The sequence below is a fragment of the Gymnoscopelus braueri genome (genome assembly GCF_963280865.1).
Source record: "Gymnoscopelus braueri genome assembly, chromosome: 5".
Classification (NCBI taxonomy): Eukaryota; Metazoa; Chordata; class Actinopteri; order Myctophiformes; family Myctophidae; genus Gymnoscopelus; species Gymnoscopelus braueri.
The window spans coordinates 14,811,989-14,834,319 of record NC_137606.1 but is presented as its reverse complement, the minus strand read 5'-3'; the positions used below and the strand labels follow the sequence as shown (position 1 = coordinate 14,834,319).

Here is a 22,331-nt window from a genome sequence, read left to right as displayed (position 1 = left end):
AAATGACATTTTTTAACATGGAATTGATTATGACGATTATGCAAAAATAATTGCGCTTATATAAAATAATTGCGATTAGACGATTATGTAATAATTGTGACAGGCCTATATATATGTCTATGATTTGAATACCAAGGACCCCAATGGAAACAAGACCGCAAGGACTTTTTTTGGACGTACCTTTTAGACAAAGTATTATAAATGTAATTGTGCTGTTTAAACGTTTTGCCTAATAAAATATTCAATCAAGCAATCAATCAATCATGGTCAGTATCATGTCATCATCATGGTCAGTACCATGTCAGTATCATGTCACAGGGCTGTGACACAGGTCACATCAGGCCCATCTCACAGCACTGCCTGACATCTCACTGCCTTATTTCTCTCCCTTACCTGGGAAGTAGGCTAATAATGACATAATAATCACGTACTAACATTCCAGTTTAATGCCATATATATATTTAGAAATCGATGAGATGTTTTCTAAATGATATATAAGCAACACAATTGAAAATAAGAAATTATAATAAAGCTTACATTTCAATTGGGTCAGGGGGCGGTAAAGGACCTGGATATTGGATAGGGGCCATTGGCCCAAAACAGGTTAAGAAACTCTGCTTTAGAGTAACACAGCAGCTCAACAGAGTCCAGCAAAGACCAATAATTAAAAGATGATTATGAATTGTTGCAAACTCATCTCTGCAGAACAATTGTAACTTAAACTCACTTAGACAAAATAAGACAACCCCACACACACACACACACACACACACACACACACACACACACACACACACACACACACACACACACACACACACACACACACACACACACACACACACACACACACACACACACACACACACACACACACACACACACACACACACACACACACACACACACACACACACACACAAAATGTCTAATTGCAAATCACACTGTCTCAGGGCCAGTAGTCCTGGACTTGTGCAAGACACTGTTTCTGCATTTGAACAAATAATTATGTTATTGTTCAGATCCAAGACAATGCTTGTTCTCAGCTTGCTCAGTGAGAGGACAAGCAGTTTCTTTGTGGGAACAAGATGCTAACATGTAACAAAATGCTGATGCAGAGACAAAGCTATTGAGCAATAAGACGCTCTTTGATCAAAAGAGAAGACTACAGAAACAAGTTATGTCGTTAGAGGCAGTTTATCAAACATCACACAAGTGTCAGCTCTCTCTCATTCACTATTCTCTGTGTATAGTCGCAGATGCGAGGCGTTGTGAGCTTGTGGATCGGCTATTTTTTGTGCACTACACTTTGTATGACAGAGCATAAATAAGGCATATCTTAGCCCATTTGTCCAGAAGTCTGTCTCGTGTGAAGACAACACAATGGATATAATCCCTTTGCATCCATTTGTTTGAATGTGTTGTGTTTGTCATGCCCGTTGTATGTGTGTGCAAGCTATGTCTTCCAGTGTGTCCATCCAGCTGTCTGCCTCCTGTTTGACTTGTATGCCTGCTTTGTCTGTTCACCCTTCATGTCTGTCTGTGTTTACAACAGGTCCTTTAAAAGTCTACTGGGCTGTCCATTCTGAGTGTCACCATAAAGTGCTGCGTGCTAGAATCTTCACCAGCCGCAGGCCCCTCGTATCCCATGAACAACCTTTATTATGTAAGGTACGGCCGCTGCTGCATGGGGACGGTGGTGCTGTGCTTGACAATGATGGAGAGAGCATGAGAAAGAGTCAGCGAAAGAGATGGAGGGAAGATAATAGAGAGGTGAGCAAGGGGGCGTGGTGGGAGAAAGGGGACGAGAATGAAGGCGAGAGAGAGAACCAAACAAAAACACAGAATGACTGATAAGGAGGGAGGAGAGTGAAGTAGAGAGAGGTAAAGGGAGAAAAGGAAGAGAGCGAGCGAGCGTGCGTGCGTCCCTCCGTCCTTGTGTCGTCATGTGTTGTCATGTCTTGTCTCTGTCCGCTGCAGCCCCCTGAAACTCAACAATACTTGAGGTACTTAATCGCTGCTCTGCTCAGTCAGGGTTTCACCAGCAGCATGGAGCAGAATGACATCATTGGCAGGACATACTGTAATACTCTCACTCGACCCCATATCAGATCTAGATGATGCAGAGACCTTGGCAGCATGATTCTCTATTCCAAAAATGCTCTACCTTCCTAATTTTGTCTCCCTTGCCTTGTTTTGTTGAGGTTTCTCATTATGCCTTATTGATGTGGTACAGATGATACGTTTAATGGGAGATTAGGATGGCTCAGCACAAATAGGTCCAATGCATTCATTCCTCTTGTTGAGAAAGAGCTAAAAAAAAAATTACTTCTTTGAACTACACAGCCACTGCTTGTGACAGGGACGATGGCAGAGAGAAGTGATGAACCAGATTTAAACTCTCGCTACTCAGTGTACACAGAGTAATAGCACTTTCTGTCGAGTCCCAGTACCTTGTTTTGCTTGTGCAAGTGCTGTGGAGGGGCCCATGGCACGGATCATCTTTCAAGGCCCACAACTCTCTGACCCCAACTCAATCTCTGCATATTGACTCCTCACATGATCAATAACTAACTACATGGACACACACTGCAGTGAGAGAGACTGGAAAGGTTAGAGAGGAAATGTGAGATTGTGAGGGTGTTCCTCCTCAAAACGGTTTGTAACGTGCAGAAGAAAGATATTTGAAGTATGCCGTTAAATGAAATAAATCTAAAGCATCTGCCTCACCCTCACTGACTCGCATAGGATGTTGCATGTGTTGGGGTCAAACATTTGTTTACCTACTGTACCGCTGATACAGCATATCGATAATTGTATGGGGGGGGGGGGGGCTGTGTGTGTGTGTGTGTGTGTGTGTGTGTGTGTGTGTGTGTGTGTGTGTGTGTGTGTGTGTGTGTGTGTGTGTTTGTATGTGTACAACATAATACATTGGCTATTAGAAAATAGCAGATCTACAAGCTTGTATATCTGCTATTTAAAAAAAAAAATCTTGACGAAAATTGGAATATTTTTGGAAACATTTTAACAACACAAATCTTGTATAGGGGGCCCTGGCAGGCTGGTATAACATATTTTCAGATGGGGGTCTGTGTGTGTGTGTGTGTGTGTGTGTGTGTGTGTGTGTGTGTGTGTGTGTGTGTGTGTGTGTGTGTGTGTTGGGGGGGCTCTGAGTCAAATGTAAGTGCCGGATTTGTGCCAGTGTGGGTGGCTAAGACGAATCAGGTCACACAGGCAGTGGTTCGCCTTATCTGGGGCAGAACTACAGCCACCACGGCGGGCACAGATGGCGGGGATGCCTCGGCTAAGCCAGTGGTTCTCAACCTGTGGGTCGGGACCCCCAGGGGGATCCCCACATGACAGTGAAGTGATTTAAGGACTTTTAAGACCTTTTTAATACCAAAAGACCATTTACTGCATCAAAAGTCATCAACAAACTATTAAAAAAACTGGTCAAACATTGGCCAAATTGTCAAATAATATAAGAGAGGCAGAAATAGTGAAAATAGCCACAACGTTGTGAGCTTGTAGATCTGCTATTTTCACAATATTTACCTGTCGAACCGAGTCAAACTAAATGCAATGCCTCAATTCCTACAATTCCAAGACCTTGTCAGGGTGGGGGGGGGGGTCCCCAGTTCAGATATGCTTATTTTGGGGGGTCGCGGCCTGAAAAGGTTGAAAACCACTGGCACTGTCTGGGGGGCTAAGCAATACTGCCTGCCCTGGACCCAAACACTGGACTGGGCTGCAGGCGCGCGCGTGCTCATCCACTTTCTACTGGCATGTCTATTGGTGTGTGTGTGTGTGTGTGTGTGTGTGTGTGTGTGTGTGTGTGTGTGTGTGTGTGTGTGTGTGTGTGTGTGTGTGTGTGTGTGTGTGTGTGTGTGTGTGTGTGTGTGCGCGCGCGCGCGTGCGTGCCTTGGAAAACAAATGAAAACCATCTGACGTACTTCAGAGGTTATGATCAGATAGTTCGGTTCATTCATGACTGTTGATGTATTGATTGCTGTTGTTGACGTGCCACTCACTGCGCCCACAGGGAGCTGATGGCGCATACAGGACCAGCAGTGTTGCCACGTCCGCTTACTATAAGCGACTTTGGGCTTGTTTTTCCCTGTAAAGTCGCTTGTAAATATTGGTAGTTTGCGGGTTGCGTTTTTTTTTTGGGCTTGTCTCTTAAGTGTAGTTGTTGCTTATTTCGGCTTATTTCCCAATGTTGTTTAAACCAGCAGTTCTCATTTCTCAAGTCAAGGACCGTGGACGCCCAAATTAATACGTATTTGTCTGCGGACCCCCATCTGAAAATATGTTATGCCAGGGGACCCCGCCGGGCCCATACAAGATTGTTAAAACGTTTCAAAAAATATTCCACATTCTTCAAATTTTGGGGGGGGAAATAGCAGATCTTCAAGCTCACAACGCGTCGCGTTGTGAGCTTGAAGATCTGCTATTTCCCCCAAAAAAATAATCTTTAAGAAAATGTGAAGAATGTGGAATATTTTTTGGGGGGGCTTGTTTTCCTAGACCCGTTGTTTGCTCATTTCTCTCACAAAACCTGGCAACGCTGGCCACGGCTCCAGCGTGCAGCAGCCTAATTATAGCCACCAGACAGACAGCTCCACTGCAGAGCAGAGCAGAGAGCTCCTCATCACATCCACAACAATAACAACCCAGCCACGCAGCATGACAAACCTTATAATAACTCGGAACAAAAGTAGGCTATCAAATCAAACAGGCTGCGTTTGATGCATTTAAAGAATAGGCTGTTACTATAATAACAAATTAAAGTATGACAATTAACAACCAATGCACAATAAGTAGCGAGCAAACTGAAGAGGAAAATACACAATTTTTTACCTTTGAAGGGAAGAAAAATGTATTAGTCGCCACGTAGAAGACTCGCACCTCCTGGTGTTTCTCGCGGTAATGATGCCAATGCCTTAAAGCTCCTTTCGTGGCAGATTTCCTCTCCAGCCTCTTGACGAGTCGTGCATCAGACGCAATGTTTTGACGCGCCAGCAGCGCAGCGGTGCCCAGCAGAGTTCCACAATCACACTGTACCAAAAGACCAGTGTTGCCAGGTCTTGCGAGAGAAACAAGCAAACCGGGTCTATAAAAACAAGCCCCCAAAGAAGCGACTAAAATAAGTTTAGGGTTGGGCATAATTATGTTTACTGAGGTTCATTTTAGGAATAAGGTTAGGTTTAGGCATAGTTTTCTGAGTTTTACGTTTAGGAATACCTGGTGAATACCGCCGGATTTGCCCCGGGGTGACTGTGTTTTGGGGCGAGTCTTTTGGTATTCCTTTAAACCTATGCAATGGTTATTTGAAAATAGCCGATTAAAAAAAATAAAAAATAGCAGATCTACAAGCTCACAACGCGTCGCGTAGATCTGCTATTTTCAAAAAAATCTTGAAATAAAGGGTGAAGATTTTGAAGATTTCTGAAACATTCTAACAACACAAATCTGGTATGTCGGGGCTCCCCTGACACAAAACATTTTCAGATGGGGTTAAACTTTAGGGACAAAACGACAAATACATATTAATTTGGGGGTCGATGACATGGAAATATTTGAGAACCACTGGTTTAAATAATAATAATAAAACATTTTGAAGCAAGCCCAAATCAAGCCTTATTTGGCAAATAAGCAACTACACTTTAGAAACGAGCCCAAAGTCGCTTATAATAAGCAGACATGGCAACACTGACTGTACCTCGACTAGATGAAGGATGACTGACAGGTGTGTAGTCCAACCAACACAGCGATCAGGCATAGCAACACTCAGCCTATTGGTCGTGAGGAGACGCGAGCGACCAATAATCTAACTGTTGGCTCAGATTGTTTTTTTTATTGAGATCTCTCTGTAAATACCTGACTATTATGCAGTGGTGGAAAAAGTACTCAAATGTTCTACTTAAGTAAAAGCATCAATACAACATTGTAAAAAAATACTCTGTTACAAGTTAAAAGTCTGTTATAACTTGTAAAAAATTCACTTAAGTAAAAGTAAAACAAGTTTTGGCATCAAAATATACTTGAAGTACCAAAAGTAAAAGTACTCATTGTGCAGAATGTCCCATTTCACAAATTCAAAATGTGTAAAAGTATTAGCTCACAATGCTAAAAATATATGCTAAAAAGATCTTACAAAGTAACTAGGGACTAAAGTTTTCAAATAATTGCAGTGGAGTAAAAAGTATAATATTTGTCTCTGAGATGTAGTGGAGTAGAAGTAAAAGTATTGAAAATTGGAAATACTCCAGTGAAGTAAAAGTACCTCAAAATATTTCGTTACTTTACACCACTGGTTTTATGAAAGACAAATTATAACTTATAAAGTAAAAGCTTCAATCAGAAAAGATAATAGAGCATGTACACCACGCAGTGGACACAGCGTCAAGTTCTCTTAAGCATTGGTTCTCAAAGTGGGGTCCGGGGACCCCCAGGGGTCCTTGAGGGAGTTCCAGGGGGTCCCCAGCTAAATGATAGATTAGGCACCAAATGGACCCTTATGGGTCTGTAACTCTGAGAGTGTACAAATGGAACCAAATGGACCGTAACAGGTCCATTTGGTTCCATTTGTACACTCTCAGAGTTAAATTAACATTGATTTTACAATATAAATAGGGGTCCCAGAGATAGAAATGTCATTAAATGGGTGTCCGTAGCCTAATGCATGTCAAACTGGGGGTCCTTGAAATTAAATGGTTGAAAATCACTGCTAGAGACATAAAAATCTTCTCTTATGAGGGTCCTTGGCATATCTTTTCAAATGGGGGTCCGCGAGCTAATAAGTGTCAATTTTGGGGGTCCTTGACATGAAAAAGGTTGAAAACCACTGGCGTAGATCATTTCCATGACACAAGACGTGCCCTGCTTATCATCTCAGCCTACTCAGAAAAACATCCAGTCAACAGCGCCACCTCCTGACAATTTTGCATACTTAAAGTTTGCATTGATAAAAGTGGATGCAGGGCAGGCACCAAATTACAATACAGACCAAAGAAAACACTAAGACCTGTTGGCAATGTTGTCTTTACATCTTTCAAGGTTCACACACATTTTTACTAGTTCATTTTCAAAACGTATTTAAAATAGTTACTGACTCATGATAGACAGTATACTGTACTGTATTCAATTCAATCTTTATTTCAGACCCAAGGGAGATCCATATCACAATAAAAACACAATTAAAAACAAAACAAAAAAAAACAGAATAAGAAATACAATAAAAAGACTTTCACCATGTTCAGTTTCGAACTTTAGCCCCGTTTTACAGACAAGTGTGTCAATGGTTCCAGTCTCTAGTAGTTATGACAGTAATGATGTCATTTACTGTGTGTGTGTGTGTGTGTGTGTGTGTGTGTGTGTGTGTGTGTGTGTGTGTGTGTGTGTGTGTGTGCGCGTGTGTGTTGTGTGCTGTGTGGCGTGTGTGTGTGTGTGTGTGTGTGTGCTGTGTGCGTGCCTGTCCACCAGGAGCCGATGAGGTTCAAGTGGTTAAAGGCAAGAAATGTGTTTCATTATACATCAAGTAGTAAAATGCCCATACATTCAAAAAACAGAACTGCGAAGTTTGCTACTTAACATGTTACTTGACTGCAGTAGTAATGTGCCTCTGTTCTAGCTGCCTCTGCAGGTGTTTGGACTAGGAATTGGAGTGGTATTAAGTATTATCATAATACTTAAGACCAAAATACAGTGATATTGGATTTATTATTCAAAGAAAATTAGAAAATTCTGCTTTATTTCTGATAGTGCGAGATATACAGGAAAGGAGTGAGAGCTTATGACATGTGGCAAAAAGGCTCGGGTCAGATTTGAACCTGGGCCAGCAACGGGAAAGACTACAGCCTTATTTATGAAGTATGAGCACTTATGTGAGCCAACGGGGCACCCTGTGATTGTGATATTGAATTCATAATGCTTTTAATTAAAGGCAACAAAAAGTTGAAATAATATCTTTATGGCAGTAAAATAACAACAACAACAACAACAACAACAAGCCATGAATCAGTCACTACATGAAATGCAAGACTTTTCAGGCTTTTGGGCATAATTTATGAATTTCAAAGACACCAAATCTGATAGATCCTCACGTGATCTTTGCCTTGAAATGGCAATAAAAATGTCTACACTTGTCATCACTTAAGTCAGTCCCGTGGAAAAGGGTATTGCAATAGTATACTGTATGAACGAATCCCAACTGACCCACTCACCCAAGGCGTGACCGTGCTGTGTCCACGTGGGACACCAAAGTGTGTGGTGAGGGGTGAGGGACGGGTGTCCATTCCTCTGAGCGTACCAGCCAACAGCCAGTCCATCAACACCTCTGAGGGTAAATTCCAGTCTCCCAGCAGGTAAAGGACGGACGGCATGTAGGGAAGATGAAACAGGCTGCAGATAATATGTTGTACACTATATGGGTAATTCATAGGATTCCAAATACTGAAAGTTGTTTTCCAGTGTTAACCCTTTAAGGACCGGGAGCGCATCTGTGTGTCCTTTTTAGATTTCTTTGGCTATTAAAAAAATAGCAGATCTACAAGCTCATAGCGTGGCACTGAGTGCCGCGCTATGAGCTTGTAGAACTGCATTTTTTTTTAAAAATCGTGGAAAATGTGTGCAAATCTTTGAATATATATATTTTTTAAGCAAACATTTTTAACTCTGTTTCAACTTCTGGGGGTCCCTGGAACAAAACGTTTTGAGATGGGGGTCCGTGGCCAAATACACATCTAAAAATGTTTTCTAAATCCTAACGGTATGTTGCTAGATCAGTGGTGCTCCACCTTTTCCACGTCATTTGGCCGTGGACCCCCCCATCTCAAAATATGTTGTTCCAGGGACCCCCAGAAGCACAGATCGGAGTTAAAAATGTTTGCTTTAAAAACACAAATGTTCACGATTTTCCTCAAAAATAGCAGATCTACAAGCTCATAGCACGGCACTCGGTGCCGCGCTATGAGCTTGTATATCTGCCATTTTTGAATAGCCCAAAGAAATCTAAAAATGACTGAATGGGTTAAAGGACTACACTGTACTATACTGTAGGTATGTTTTTCCACGAACAAAAAGCACAGTGGGGTGTGGGCAGCGGTCCCATCCCTACTGCCTTGTTAAACACAGTCTGAGAATACCCCAGCTGGAATGCATGTGGTGAAGTGGACACAAGAGGATGGATTGCGGGTCATTCGGTTTGAAGGCCAGACAGGATGGGGGTGGATGGGCAGGTCACTGGGGCTTAGTTAGCAATAGCATTCTTCTCTAGGTAGTCTTTCAGCTTGGTGGGAAAATCTGTCATAACCCCTGTGGCTCCCAAGTCAAATGCCCTCTGAAAGTCCTCCTCTTCATTCAGCACCCAGATGTACACCTGAAACGAGATGTGTCATCATGCACCAACATGTGTTCAAATACAACTAATGTCCAGACAGTTCAAGGTGAATTTAAAACATGTAAACACAATAAAAATAAAACTCCTATATTCAAATTGGCTTAAAGGGATATTTCACTTAAAAAAAGAAATTGGGTCATTTTATCGACGACTCAGGCTTTTGGGAGCACCCTGGACAGTTTTTAAGTTTCTTGATTCAGTATTTAGATATATGATATTCATTTTATCAGACACGCCCCTTTCCTATACAAACCCATTGTAACTTCAAAACTCCGTTTTAACCATGTTAGATTCATCGGAAACACCCGTCCTTGGTTCTGACCCAATTTTTTTTAAAGTGAAATATCCCTTTAAGGGAGGACCGGCCGGCCGGCGGACCACGGCCACGTCACTCTGACTCAGACATAACCATAAAAACATTTATTTCATTTTGAGGTCATATAATAAAGCAGCCTTACCTGGATTCCCCTGGCTGTTAAATGATTAAACAGAGCTTTCCTCATCAGCAAACTGCAATTAAAAAACATTTATTAGCCAAGAGTCTGCAGTGAGTAGAGCATGTCCCACTGTAATGGTGCAGCTATTTTTCACCGATAATGACATGCCCAAAATAGGGGTGCCAGGTTCAAAGTGATTAACTGCTCATAATAGACAAATGAAATTGTTCAGAAAGGTGCAAGCTTATGAGACAGAAAGAAATCTGCATTCTATTATGCTTTCTGGTGGCCTACTTTAGGTACTTGCATTGCAATGAGACAAACAAAATGCTAAGTAAGCAACATGGAAAATGCATAAATAGATGAATATGAGCATGTGTCATGATTCCATAATTCTGTGTGTGTGTGTGTGTGTGTGTGTGTGTGTGTGTGTGTGTGTGTGTGTGTGTGTGTGTGTGTGGTGTGTGTGTGTGTGTGTGTGTGTGTGTGTGTGTGTGTGTGTGTGTGTGTGTGTGTGTGTGTCTCTCTCTCTCTCTCTCTCTCTCTCTCTCTTACCCGTCTGCTAACCAGATGATGATTCGCTGACTCTTGGTTATCCCTTCAGGATCCTTCAATCTGCAGAGTCACATAAGGGAAAATGCCTCAAACTGTTATAAAATCCTTCCACATGGCAATTTGTTCTCAGATAGATTTACAGAGCACGATCATACTTCCTAACGCCAATCAAGATTTTTAAGCACATGAGAAATGTGTCGCAATCCTTAACCCATTGAGACCTGAAGGCGATTCTACACGTCTCCTAAATCTCAACAGTTTTCTGAAAAACGTATGTTTCTATATCAGTGGTGCTCAATCTTTTTCATGCCAAGGACCCCCAAAATTATATGTATTTGGCCGCGGACCCCCATCAAAATATTTTGTTCCAGGGACCTCCAGAAGCAAAGATTTGAGTTAAAATATTTCGCTTTAAAAATATATTATGTTCAAAGATTTGCACACATTTTCATGATTTTTCAAAAATAGCAGATATACAAGCTCGTAGTGCGGCACTCGGTGCCGCACTACGAGCTTGTAGATCTGGTATTTTTGAATAGCCTAAAGTGTAAAAAATGCTTTTTAGCTCAAATCTAAAAATGACACAGTTCCAGGTATTAATGTTAAAGAAAGTACGTGCAGGTGTAAATGCTTAATTGTTCCAAACAACAAGTGCAATAAAATCCGTTAATCTTTTTTGAATGTGCAGCATGCATAATCGGCTATCTGCCCTAGTATAGATCCCTGTTATCCACTGGTATTGTACACAACACTCTCCTTTGAACTTGTGGGCATGTTGTAATCATTTAATTGTGCAATTATGAGATCAGCTTTCAAACTGCATTCTGTGGCAGATATATCAGACATGAGCTACAGACCCAGTGGGCGAGAGTGAATCAAAGACTGGTGACAGAAAGACATTCTGGTGAGCACATGTGAGACAAGGGGAGAAGGAGTAGTACTCATCTAAATGTTGTATTGTGTCTACTACAGCAAAGATCACCATACATTCTGAATATTTTCTAGCAAATTAAGTTTGCTAGATAGTTTTATGATAAGCAAGGCCCTGATTATGTCATTATGGAAAGCATTACTTGGATGTAAATACCAGGCTATTCCTATTATGTATCTTTAGCCCCTCTTGAAATACGCCTGTGACCCATATTCGGTTGCCACACAGATAACATAATAAACAGTGTTGTTGGTGCTGTGTGTGGACCTGGGTCTATCAGTCTCCTTGTAACATAGTCCCTGACCTTTAACCAACTGCTTTCACATGCCGACTACTTGCCAAGTTACAGCCCTTAATCTCCTGATTAGCCTTGGTGGAGTGTTGTGTTACCACTGTAGCCCACTATTACACTAGAACCATGAAGAACTTGTATTTGGTTTATTAAAGGTGAATGCACACTGCAAGATGTAGGCCCTACGAAGCCTAAGTTTAGTAACAGCATTTTTTGTTTGACATAGTCAGCCATGATGATTTTGGGGGGGGAACAATCACCTCGTGAATATATGTACATTTTTTTTGCAATATCACTTACTACCTACAACCCATTTGGCTACAGTTGAGACACAGTAAAGCCATTTTTTATCAGTTTGATGCTTTGCGTAGCATCAAGCTTTGTAAATCAACTGAATACTGGAATATTAGCTAAAAAAAAGTGGGGTGAGCATCCAATAGTTTTTCTCAAAGGCACTGTAGGGACAATTTAGAAATGTGTAAACAATTACTGGAATTTAAATTGTCAAAAGAAAAGGTTTTGGCTTGTTTACCTCTGGACCATATTGGTGGAATTGTATGTTTAAGCCATTAACAAGTCATGGTATACTTTACATTACTGCCAAAGGTTTTGCAAAGCATGTGGTAGTTTTTTTAGATTGGAAGCTATTGGTTTCTATTAATTTCAGTTCTTGAAACTAGCTTGAGACAGGTAATTTATGCTGCCTTAGTTTTTTGTCCAAGTTACATTATTGTATCTTAATGGACTTCAAAGTGTGGATTGATTTGTAACGTCCAGACAAAAACTCTCTTGTTTTATAAAGAAAAATCAAGTTCTTCATGGTAAAAGAAATGTCAGCCCAAGAAACAGATAATTTAAAGGACACCTAAAAATTCGAATTAAAAAACAAGAAGGATCTTTTAAGTGTAAACTATGGTATAAAAATAAAATAAACTATGGTAAGCTTTTGAAAACTGTTGACATTTATGCAAAAGTAAGCAATTTCACCAGACCCTCTGATCTCTCATAATACAATGTCTGATAGTATTTGCTTCATAAGTAAGGACGACAGTGTGTGTGTGTGTGTCTTTACTTGGTCATAATAGAAGGCATAGGGATCTCCAGAAACTGCTCCTTGAGGGGGATGAAGGGTAGAAGGCCGGTGTAGAAGAGGCCTAATAGCTGTAGTACTCTTGTAAAGCTGAACAATAGTGGTATACGGGAATTCTACAACACACACACACACACACACACACACACACACACACACACACACACACACACACACACACACACACACACACACACACACACACACACACACACACACACACACAATTAAATCTTCGTCATAATGAGAAATCATATGAAATTATATCCAACTGTCCAATTTCCCTGAAGTTAAACAAAATAGACCCATGTGCCTAGTAACACAATTTCACATTAAAAGGGCATTAGAATCCTCTTACAGAACAGTACACAGTAGATGCAAAACATTCCTTTGGATGTAAATTGTTAAGCTACTACAGTATACTTAATAGTGTGTTGACAGATATACACACATTTATCACACACCCAGCTTTTATTTGACCTGGGTAGGAGGACTGATAAAAGTACCAAGAGGGGGTAAGCTTGTGACTGTTCAGCTGCCATATAACCCCTAGGGTTGATATGGCAGCTGACAAATTCCTGCAGTTTAAGTATCTAGGTGGGCTGAAATGGCACTAGGAGTTACCTCTCTGCTTTAAGACCTCATTATGAACCTCATGAACTAAACTTGGTCACCAAACGTGGGACTATACCATCTTTGAATATACATATTTGTAAAGCGAACATTTTGAACTCAAATCTTTGCTTCTGGGGGTCCCTGGAACAAAATATTTTGAGATGGGGGTCAGCGGACAAATTCATATAATTTTGGGGGTCCTTGACATGAAAAAGTTTGAGAACCACTGATATAGCAACATATGTTTTTCAGGAAACTGTTAGGATTTAGAAGACATTTTGTAAGACCTCAGGCCTTAATGGGTTAAATGTTGAGGCTATGGGTATGTGATCACCCAGCATTCTGCACTGCCCTCATATTACAGTATCTGACCTCAGACACACAGCATCTGGATAAGCTCAAGGAACAACAAATCCCTGGGTGATAATGTAATATCTAATATTGGCTATAGATGTCTGTTATACACTGTAGTGTCTCTTGTCTTGACACAAAAAGTAAAAAAAATAAAATAATAGTATTACAAATCTGAAAACTCTGCAGAAGGATCCTCTTTATTTACAGCAGAGACAAACAACACTGCTTTGGCAGTGTGATGGGAAAGACCTCTAACCTTCGCTATGAGAGAACATTTACCTCAAAACCATTAAAAAACGAATTAAGACAGCTGTCTGTAGCATCCATTTTGGTTGTTCATCTCAAACTTTGTCTGTCACAGTCTACCAGTCTGCTAGTCATTAGGATTGTTGCCTGTTTTTGTTAATAAACTGTTTCAACTCTGCTGTACCTCCTGTTGTCTCATATTTGGGTTCAACCCTCCTGACTCAGCTTTACACTATCAGTCTATAACCGGGCTGATGAGTACGAGTTCATCCAAAGGACAGTTGTGAGTGCTTTGATACTTTCCATGTTTGTCTCTGGCGTTTACAAAATTTCTGATTATCATTATGCTTTTAAAATGTACTGTTTTTGTTCACGAGAAGTCTATGGTTACATAAGACCATTTGAATAATTTCTCAGACAAGTGTAAGGTCCTCCATTATGGCCAGTGACGTTTATACCAGTGGCTCTCAAAGTGGGGTCCAGGGACACCCAGGGGTCCTTGGGGGGGGAGGGTTCCAAATGGACCCTTACAGGTCTGTAACGCTGAGTGTACAAAATGGAACCAAATGGACCGTTATGGGTCAATTTGGTTCCATTTATACACTGTCAGAGTGTAATTAAAAAGTTTGAGAACCACCAGTTTACTAATAAATGCATGTTCAGATACGGGATTGGAGAACAGAGAATATGGTCGCTCAGAGGTACTGTTATGGGGCAACATCTCTCCCCAAAATGTCATGTGGGTAAGGGCACTAATAAATGACAGTATAATTAATTCATTTACCTCTTTGTAACACTTCTTGACAATCTGGTTGCTGGCATTTCCCCATACAGTCAGATGCTCTCGGTTATACTGAGTTACCAGGTCAGACACCTGCAAATATACAGTACATATTTAGTGTAGACCAGGAGGGGTCCAATCCAGCCTGCGGGATGATTTTGGGAAGAAAAACATGTATATATTCAGGACCATGTATCTTCATTACAGACACCACTATTTTGCCATTAGCGCTCGCTACCACTGGATGTAGTCTGCTGCATCACAGCTTGTGTCTAGGTTACTTTAAGAAAACAATAGAAGATGGTTAACAGTTTAATATAAGTTTAATACAATGACAAACATAGAAAACCGTGCTGAGAGAGATGGAGAGAACACAGCACACACACATATCCATACACACCTTCTTTATGAGTGTGTCATTGTTGACCTTGATGTCAATGTTGACAGGGGTGTTGGGGAAGGCCTCAAAGACATCACTCAGCAGAGGTATATGTTTGTCCTCTCCACCCTCACAATAACACTCTGCAAGGACGAGGTCACACAAAGAAGAATTACATCATTTTTCTTTAGTTCTTCTAAATCACATGTTTTATGTACATAAATAAAAAATGATATACATTGCAACATTGTGATTTAAATGTTTTATTACCTCATCGCTATATACCGCTATTACTATTATAATATTAATTAATACTAACTATTATTATATTATATATAATCGCTATATAAAAATTGCTATAGTAACATATATTATATATGTTTTGTTTTCATTATTTTATGAATCTCAAATAATTCAATTCACTTGTCTAGCAGAATAAATACAGCAAACTCAATCAGTTTTCCCTATTACTGACTCCCTGTTTCACACTTTTACATGTATCATAAATAAATGTAGGCAACACATTGTATAATATGTTATTATTGTGAACCTAGCTGCATAGCCTTTTGTATTCTCACCCCTCTGGAAAGTTACGCCCAGCTTGCAAAGGTAAGGGGGCAGCTCCTGTGAACAGCACAAAAATGTAAGCATAGTCAAAAATATACTAAGAAGCCTGGGCCTGTAAGCTTTAGTGCTGGGTTCACACACTGATTGAGACAGGAGGGAAGGAACAGCTGGCCTCACAATGCCATCAGTACAAAACTTACACTTGTGCTTTTTTTTATGAGTTTTGCTTATTTATTGGACATGAATATTCTGTATACATGGTATACACTTTGGTACAGATCATTGTGTTCTTCAGAAAAGTTCTGTACTCCACTATGTACTCTCTGTCAGCTAGGAACCATTAAAAGACAGGTGGGAGGCCGGGTGGGGAGGACAAACACTGTCACTGCATTACTTTAGTGACTCACTTACAGGTTGGTTGGTGGTGACTGTTCAGCATGGAGTAGTGTTCGGCATGCGTTACATCCCCCTGGTAAAACTACTATCCTCACTATCAGGCTAAGGCAGGGACGGATTAATCCCCGCACGGGACACCATTTTTTAGGCCCCCCCCCTCTAAGAAAGAAAGTTTTGAAAAAATGTTTTTTTGGGGGGGCTAGTGAAAGTTACAGGTATGGTGTGTATGATATGAAATCCTTAATCATATTCCATCATATATGGAAGGGTCCCAGGAGCCCTTGGAGCCCAGAAGAGCCCTTGTCAGGGCCTCAAACCCAGCGAGAATCAATGCTGTAAATACAGAGGAGGGGCCCACACATTTGATATTTGATTAACCTACACATTTCATTTTAGTAAATTGTCGATGGCCGCGCGGCCCAGTTCCCCCGAAGGGCCCCTGAGCATAGACATATAAAGGTAGACGCCTCCTCTGGCTCTGAAGCGTCTGTATGGAGCGTCTGTATCCGCTTCTGGGGGGACAGAGGAAAGTTCTGTGTGCGTCACAGAAGGGGGCGTTCAATAGGCCAATCAGAGGCAGGTGGGGGCGGGACAACTAGATTCTGACAAGTCCTGGAAAAGACGCGCTGTGGTTGGCCAGTAGTCAACACGCTGTGATTGGCCAGTGCCTGTTTCCCCCGGAAATATGGCGGCCACCATACCAAACAGGTCGCTCCAACGAACTGCAGAGGCCAATGAGGTATCTAGGTTTCTATATCTATGCCCCTGAGAGCCAAGGGCCCCTGGGCCGCGGCCCAATGGCTAATACAGCCCTGCTATAAGGTGAAAGGAAGCGGCTGGCGTGTATTGTAGGACACACTCGGTTCTCTACACAAGACCAAACGGTACGGGTCAACAGTGACAGGGACCACATAGGGGAATTTGGAATTGACTAAATTGAGATTTAAAAAAAAGAAGATAATTAAAATAAATAAAGAGTGCAATTGTTAAATGAATGGTACCTTAAAGAAATTTCTAATCTTTAAAGAAAATATTGTAATTTTAGGTTTAATACTACAGGACCGCATTCTCTACTATTTTAGTGGAGTCCAGTTTCAAGACCAGGAAATGTGGAATGTTAGAAAGTTATCAACATTGTAGACTGGTCCAAGAGAACAGTGTTGCAGATATATAGCTGTGTGTATATACAGTATTATTAAATGGGAAGTTAGCCAGTAGTCTAATACTTATAGTCCCCTCAAGAAAGGTTTCGATTTTTTTCGCAAGGACTTTTTTGGTGTTATCCTTTTAGACCAACTGTACTCGTGCTGTTGTGCATTTTTGTCTAAAAAAATATTCAATCAATGGACATTTTTGTGATGGATATTTTTGTCAAAATAATATTTTTGCTACGTACAAATGAGTGGTCAATACTATTACAAAAACACATCGACCTACAGTGGCCCCAAATGTATACTAGTGAACTCGTAACATATTGTACCATTGTGTCTATGCCATGTTACACATTATACACTATTAAATAAATCAGTGTCCAACCTATTCTGAAGAAAACCTGGAGATTGGCAAATCAGCCACTGTATATTGACTGTATTCAGGCATGTATGCAGAATGGTCTAATCCGTGTTTGGTATTTCAATAATTGGGTTTTATCCGTATAGTCAGTGCTTTCATCACACCTAACATGAACATAACATGAACAAAATAAGAACATTATAATAGTGTGGGGGGGGCAAAGATTTGCCCCGGACATATCTGTCCGTGTATAGACACATTGATGACCCCTGGGATGATTAAGAAGATAGCAGAGATAAGCTACTCACAGCGTAGGCCACATCAGAGATGTACGAACTTATGCCAGTGGATCTCGTTAGGCTGGCATCGTGTGACACCACCACTTGTCCATCCTTGGTCAGGTGGCAGTCCAACTCTAGCATGTCTGTGCCAAGACCCACTGCACTGCATGAATCAACGCACGCGCGCGCGCGCACACACACACACACACACACACACACACACACACACACACACACACACACACACACACACACACACACACACACACACACACACACACACACACACACACACACACACACACACACACACACACACACACACACACACACACACACACACACACACACTTTGTGATTCCATTGAGGTAGTATCACCCCAATAAACCTAAAAACGTAATAAACTCCATTCCTAGCCGTCAACCCTAATATTAACTCCCATTCTTAAAGGTGATGTAAGTGACTTGTTTTGTTTTGTTAAAACGTTAAAGCTCTATATTCCGATAGCAATCGTTGCTATAGATATAGAGTGTTAAGTAACAGCTTCCTGACTCTCCAGCTCTTTAATAAACAGCAGAAATGTAATTTTCAGGTCGGGTTATAAGGAGAGAGTACCCAACAAAGATCATTTATCAGCTTAAATTTTACAGATCCAATTTTGTCAGCTCATTTAAAAAAAAAAATTCACCAATTTCACTTCTTTATCCTGTATCCTGTGTGAGTTCTCTCATGATTGAATAAAATTGGCATCTCTCTCTGAAAACTTATTTTCTGTTTAGTAAAGAGCTGGAGAGATCCCTGTTTCTGAACAAACACTCTATAGCAATGATTACTATCGGAATAATATAGAGCTATTTAATGTTTATTTAATAAAGAAAATCACTTTTGAAAACGTCTAGGAAATTGTCTGCAATGGGCACAGCAGAACAGAGTAAGGTAAGGTAAGGTAAACTTTATTGTCCCGAAGGACCCCAGCTGCAGCCACACACAAAACAATGACAAGACAAAGTACGAAATACATAACAGGGGGGGACACACACAACATTACACAAGTGCACAGATAGTGGTCAATCTATTCTTCACGGTCAATGCTGTTTCAGAGCCTCGTTTAGCATTTTAGTTGACACCGGTACAAACGATTTTTTAAATCTAACATAGTTCCATTTTGGTTCGTTATAACTTCTCCCAGAGGGCATCATTACAAACTTTCCATGTAGAACATGGGTAGCATCACTGACTATTTTCTGAGCCTGTCTTAGCGTGGCCTGCTCGTAAATAGACTGCAGAGAGGGGAGTTGTCTTACTCCTATAATCTTCCCTGCAGTCTGCACCAATCGGAGCAATTTGGACCTCAGTTGCACTGAGAGATTGCCAAACCAAACTGTGATGCCAAATCTGACCAGACTTTCCAAGACCGCTCGGTAAAACACTAGCATAAACTTTTGGTCAACACCATGAACCCTGAGACGGCGGAGGAAATGCAGTCTTTGCTGTACTTTACTACAGAGACTGTCCACATGTGTATTCCACGTTAGCGAGTTGTCAATACTAATGCCTAAAGTATTTATATGAGGAGAGAGTGAAACAATACAAACAGATATAATGAAGTGAATTATAGTTCATAGACCATGTACCTGTAATCAGAGATTCTGCATATGTATGCTTGACAGATGACAAAATTGACACAAAACCCATACATACTGTACACACACTCACATGTATAAAGGCACAAATGCACACACAATATACTTTCTTAATGCATGGGCGGTGTAATTACTCACTGCTTGAAAGCTGCCATGGTGTTCTCCAGATTTTCTCCTGCACCTTTTGAGATAAAGTAATGATTAACCTCCCCATCATCCTCCTTGTTAACATACTGTATAAGAACATTACTGTCATTTGTTTAAATGTTTTAAATAATAGAACTGAAAAAGCACCAGTTTCCTAGACCATTGGTTGGAGCCGGGGTCCTTGAGGGGGTTCCAGGGGGTCCCTAGCTAAATTAGTTGATATAGCATCAAAATCAGTTTACAACTTTAATTTAACCCTATCGGCTATTTGAAAGAAGCCGATCTACAAACTCACAATGCGTAACATCGCCACACGTTGTGAGCTTGCGGATCTGCTATTTTCAAAGAATCGTGACAAACATAGTTTTGAAACATTTTAACGACACAAATCTTGTACGGGGGTCTCTCTAGTACAAAATATTTTCAGATGGGGGTCCGCAGACAAATACATTTTGAGAACCACTGTCCAGTGGTGTAAAGTAACTAAGTACATTTACTCAAGTACTGTACTTAAGTACAATTTTGAGATACTTTTACTTTACCGGAGTATTTCCAATTTTCTATACTTTTACTTCTACTATAAAAAATATTGTACTTTTACTCCACTACAATTATTTGAAAACTTTACTTAATAGTTACTTTGCAGTTATAAATTATTATATTATAAAACATACATTAACCACTTTAGCCCTATTTTATTCATGGGCTATTCGAAAATAGCCGATCTACAAGCTCACAACGCGACGCGTTGTGAGCTTGTGATCTACTATTTTCAAACATTTTATCATTTTTGTGGGATCGCTAAAGCGATCACACTAATGTTATTGGCACTATTTATTATTTATTTATTCCGCCCGTTTTTTGGCCCCTAACTACTAGTCCTTCATACTTTTAGCTAAAAACTCTGTTCCAACTCTACAACGTACTTAGGACATATCGGCTGCCATTTGAATTTTTGAAATAATTAGTACTTTTAGAGATATTTCACTTTAAATTGCTTTAAAAAGTCCCATTCATTTCTATTTGGAAATGGCATTTAGCTACAGTGGAGCCTAGCAACTGCTTATTAGACCCTAGCAACACCATATTAGAGCCTAGCAACCGCCTATTATACCCTAGCAACCGCCTATTAGACCCTAGCAACCGCCTATTAGACCCTAGCAACCACTGTTTCACCTTAGCAACCACCAGTTTTACCCTAGCAACTGCATATTAGACCATATAAACTGCATATTAGACCTTAGCAACCCCCTATTAGACCCTAGTGACCGCTTATTAGACCCTAGCAACCACCTTTTTACCCTTAGCAACCACCTGTTTTACCCTAGCAACCATCTATTATACCCTAGCAACCGCCTATAAGACCGTAGCAACTGGCTATCAGACCCTAGCAACCACAGTTTTACCCTAGCAACCGCCTATTAGACCCTAGCAACCACTGTTTTACCCTAAAAAACTAAATTTTACACTATTCAACACTATCAAAACGTTTAACACTACTAATACTTTAACACCTTTCAAACCTTTAGAACCGTATACCTTTAAAACCTTTAAAACCTTAAGCCTTTCAAACCTTTCAAACCTTTCCTTGACTCACCTCCTCGGTGTGAAATATGCTTGCTGCGGAATGCCTGAGGCTTCTTCCTGTGCAGAAGGGCTGGGCATTTGAGCAGCAGGGCAGAGGCCAGTACATACCCTGCTGTTACTGTGGACAACACGTACACTGCAGCACACATCTCTTGGAATGGAGCTGAAAAAAAAGTCAATAATTAGCTGTAAGTGGTAAATCCACCGGCACTGGAAAAAAGAAAGAACATCATCAAATACATTTGTGCTTTGCTGAAATCTTCAACATCAGCAAATCTTGAAAGTTAAAACAATACAATTATAATCAAGACTTTAAACTGGTGTTGATGATGATGATGATGATGATGATAACAATAATAATAATTATTATTAAGCGAAGAGGAACAAGCAATTTCAAATATAAGAGCAATTTCAAATATAAAAGATAATAACACATTCAAGCAAAATACAGTTTCAAGGAGTAGAGAAATGGTCTTTAACATTATATGTTTATGTTTATTAAAGGATCCCCATTAGAGACACATGCATGAGACTCCAGTCTTCCTAGGGTCCTGAACAAAGTAAATACAATACAAATGTACAACTAAAAATACAAATTAAAATAAAAAGGAAAATACAAAAAGACAAATTAACATAATAAAAACGTATAACATTATTGTAAATTGCAAATATACACTGGACATGATGACCACCACTGTCAATGGACTGACCTACATGTCCAGATCGTGGCAGGTGAAATGATGACAACACACGATCAGATAGATAGCATGTCTGAACTGCTTGGCACAATGGAAGATATTAGTATCCAAGTAGCTTCTTACCTGAACTTGACTCAAAACGACCTTTATCAACAATGTAGCTACAATCAATTACAGCAGTATTATGGCAAACTAATTGACGTTGTAGCGAGCTAACCTGGCTAAATGAGCCGAGCCTGATCTGACTGATAGATCATCTAGTGAAATATTATTATACCTTTATTGCCATCGAGGTAATCGGTTACATATGATCCGATCGCAGTGTCCCCGGTGTTTTATGACACGTTATTGAGAAGATTGACAGACACACAACTGAAAACAGTACAATAAAAGGTCCAGCAGCGAGCTACGCACAAGCAC

The 22,331-nt window shown here is 40.4% G+C and overlaps 1 protein-coding gene and 1 pseudogene across 4 annotated transcripts in view; both read right to left on the bottom strand.

Annotated features, from left to right (window-relative positions):
* LOC308085773 overlaps positions 1 to 8,384 on the bottom strand; it is a 14,191-nt pseudogene extending 5,807 nt beyond the window's left edge. The window contains exons 1-3 of the transcript in view: positions 8,226 to 8,384; positions 4,861 to 5,058; positions 1,676 to 1,707 (exon numbers count right to left, since the gene is read on the bottom strand). The product of the transcript in view is annotated as an uncharacterized misc_RNA (transcript). The remainder of the gene's footprint in view (positions 1 to 1,675; positions 1,708 to 4,860; positions 5,059 to 8,225) is intronic.
* gdpd1 (glycerophosphodiester phosphodiesterase domain containing 1) lies at positions 7,333 to 22,331 on the bottom strand. 3 transcript variants are annotated; one of them, XM_080428698.1, is made up of 12 exons: positions 22,189 to 22,331; positions 21,924 to 21,989; positions 21,224 to 21,376; positions 19,618 to 19,660; positions 17,864 to 17,999; positions 15,659 to 15,704; positions 15,102 to 15,223; positions 14,705 to 14,794; positions 12,688 to 12,821; positions 10,393 to 10,452; positions 9,859 to 9,910; positions 7,333 to 9,379 (listed from the first exon to the last, which is right to left on the bottom strand). In XM_080428698.1, the coding sequence occupies exons 3-12, from the start codon at positions 21,360 to 21,362 to the stop codon at positions 9,251 to 9,253; spliced, it is 951 nt and encodes a 316-aa protein (XP_080284824.1). In that variant the 5' UTR covers positions 21,363 to 21,376; positions 21,924 to 21,989; positions 22,189 to 22,331; the 3' UTR covers positions 7,333 to 9,250. The 3 variants fall into 3 exon arrangements, with proteins under 3 accessions (XP_080284824.1, XP_080284823.1, XP_080284825.1); XM_080428697.1 differs by lacking the exon at positions 21,924 to 21,989; XM_080428699.1 differs by lacking the exons at positions 21,924 to 21,989; positions 22,189 to 22,331 and having other exon boundaries at positions 17,864 to 17,994; positions 21,224 to 21,308.

Bases quoted from the DNA above. Each gene is read 5' to 3' on its own strand.
- gdpd1 (XM_080428698.1), bottom strand. From the start codon at position 21,362: ATGTGTGCTGCAGTGTACGTGTTGTCCACAGTAACAGCAGGGTATGTA. The intron at 15,224-15,658 runs GTGAGAATACAA...TCGTCCTTGCAG, and splicing joins GGGCGTAACTTTCCAGAGGG to AGTGTTATTGTGAGGGTGGA. The intron at 9,911-10,392 runs GTAAGAGAGAGA...TTTTAATTGCAG, and splicing joins ATCATCTGGTTAGCAGACGG to TTTGCTGATGAGGAAAGCTC.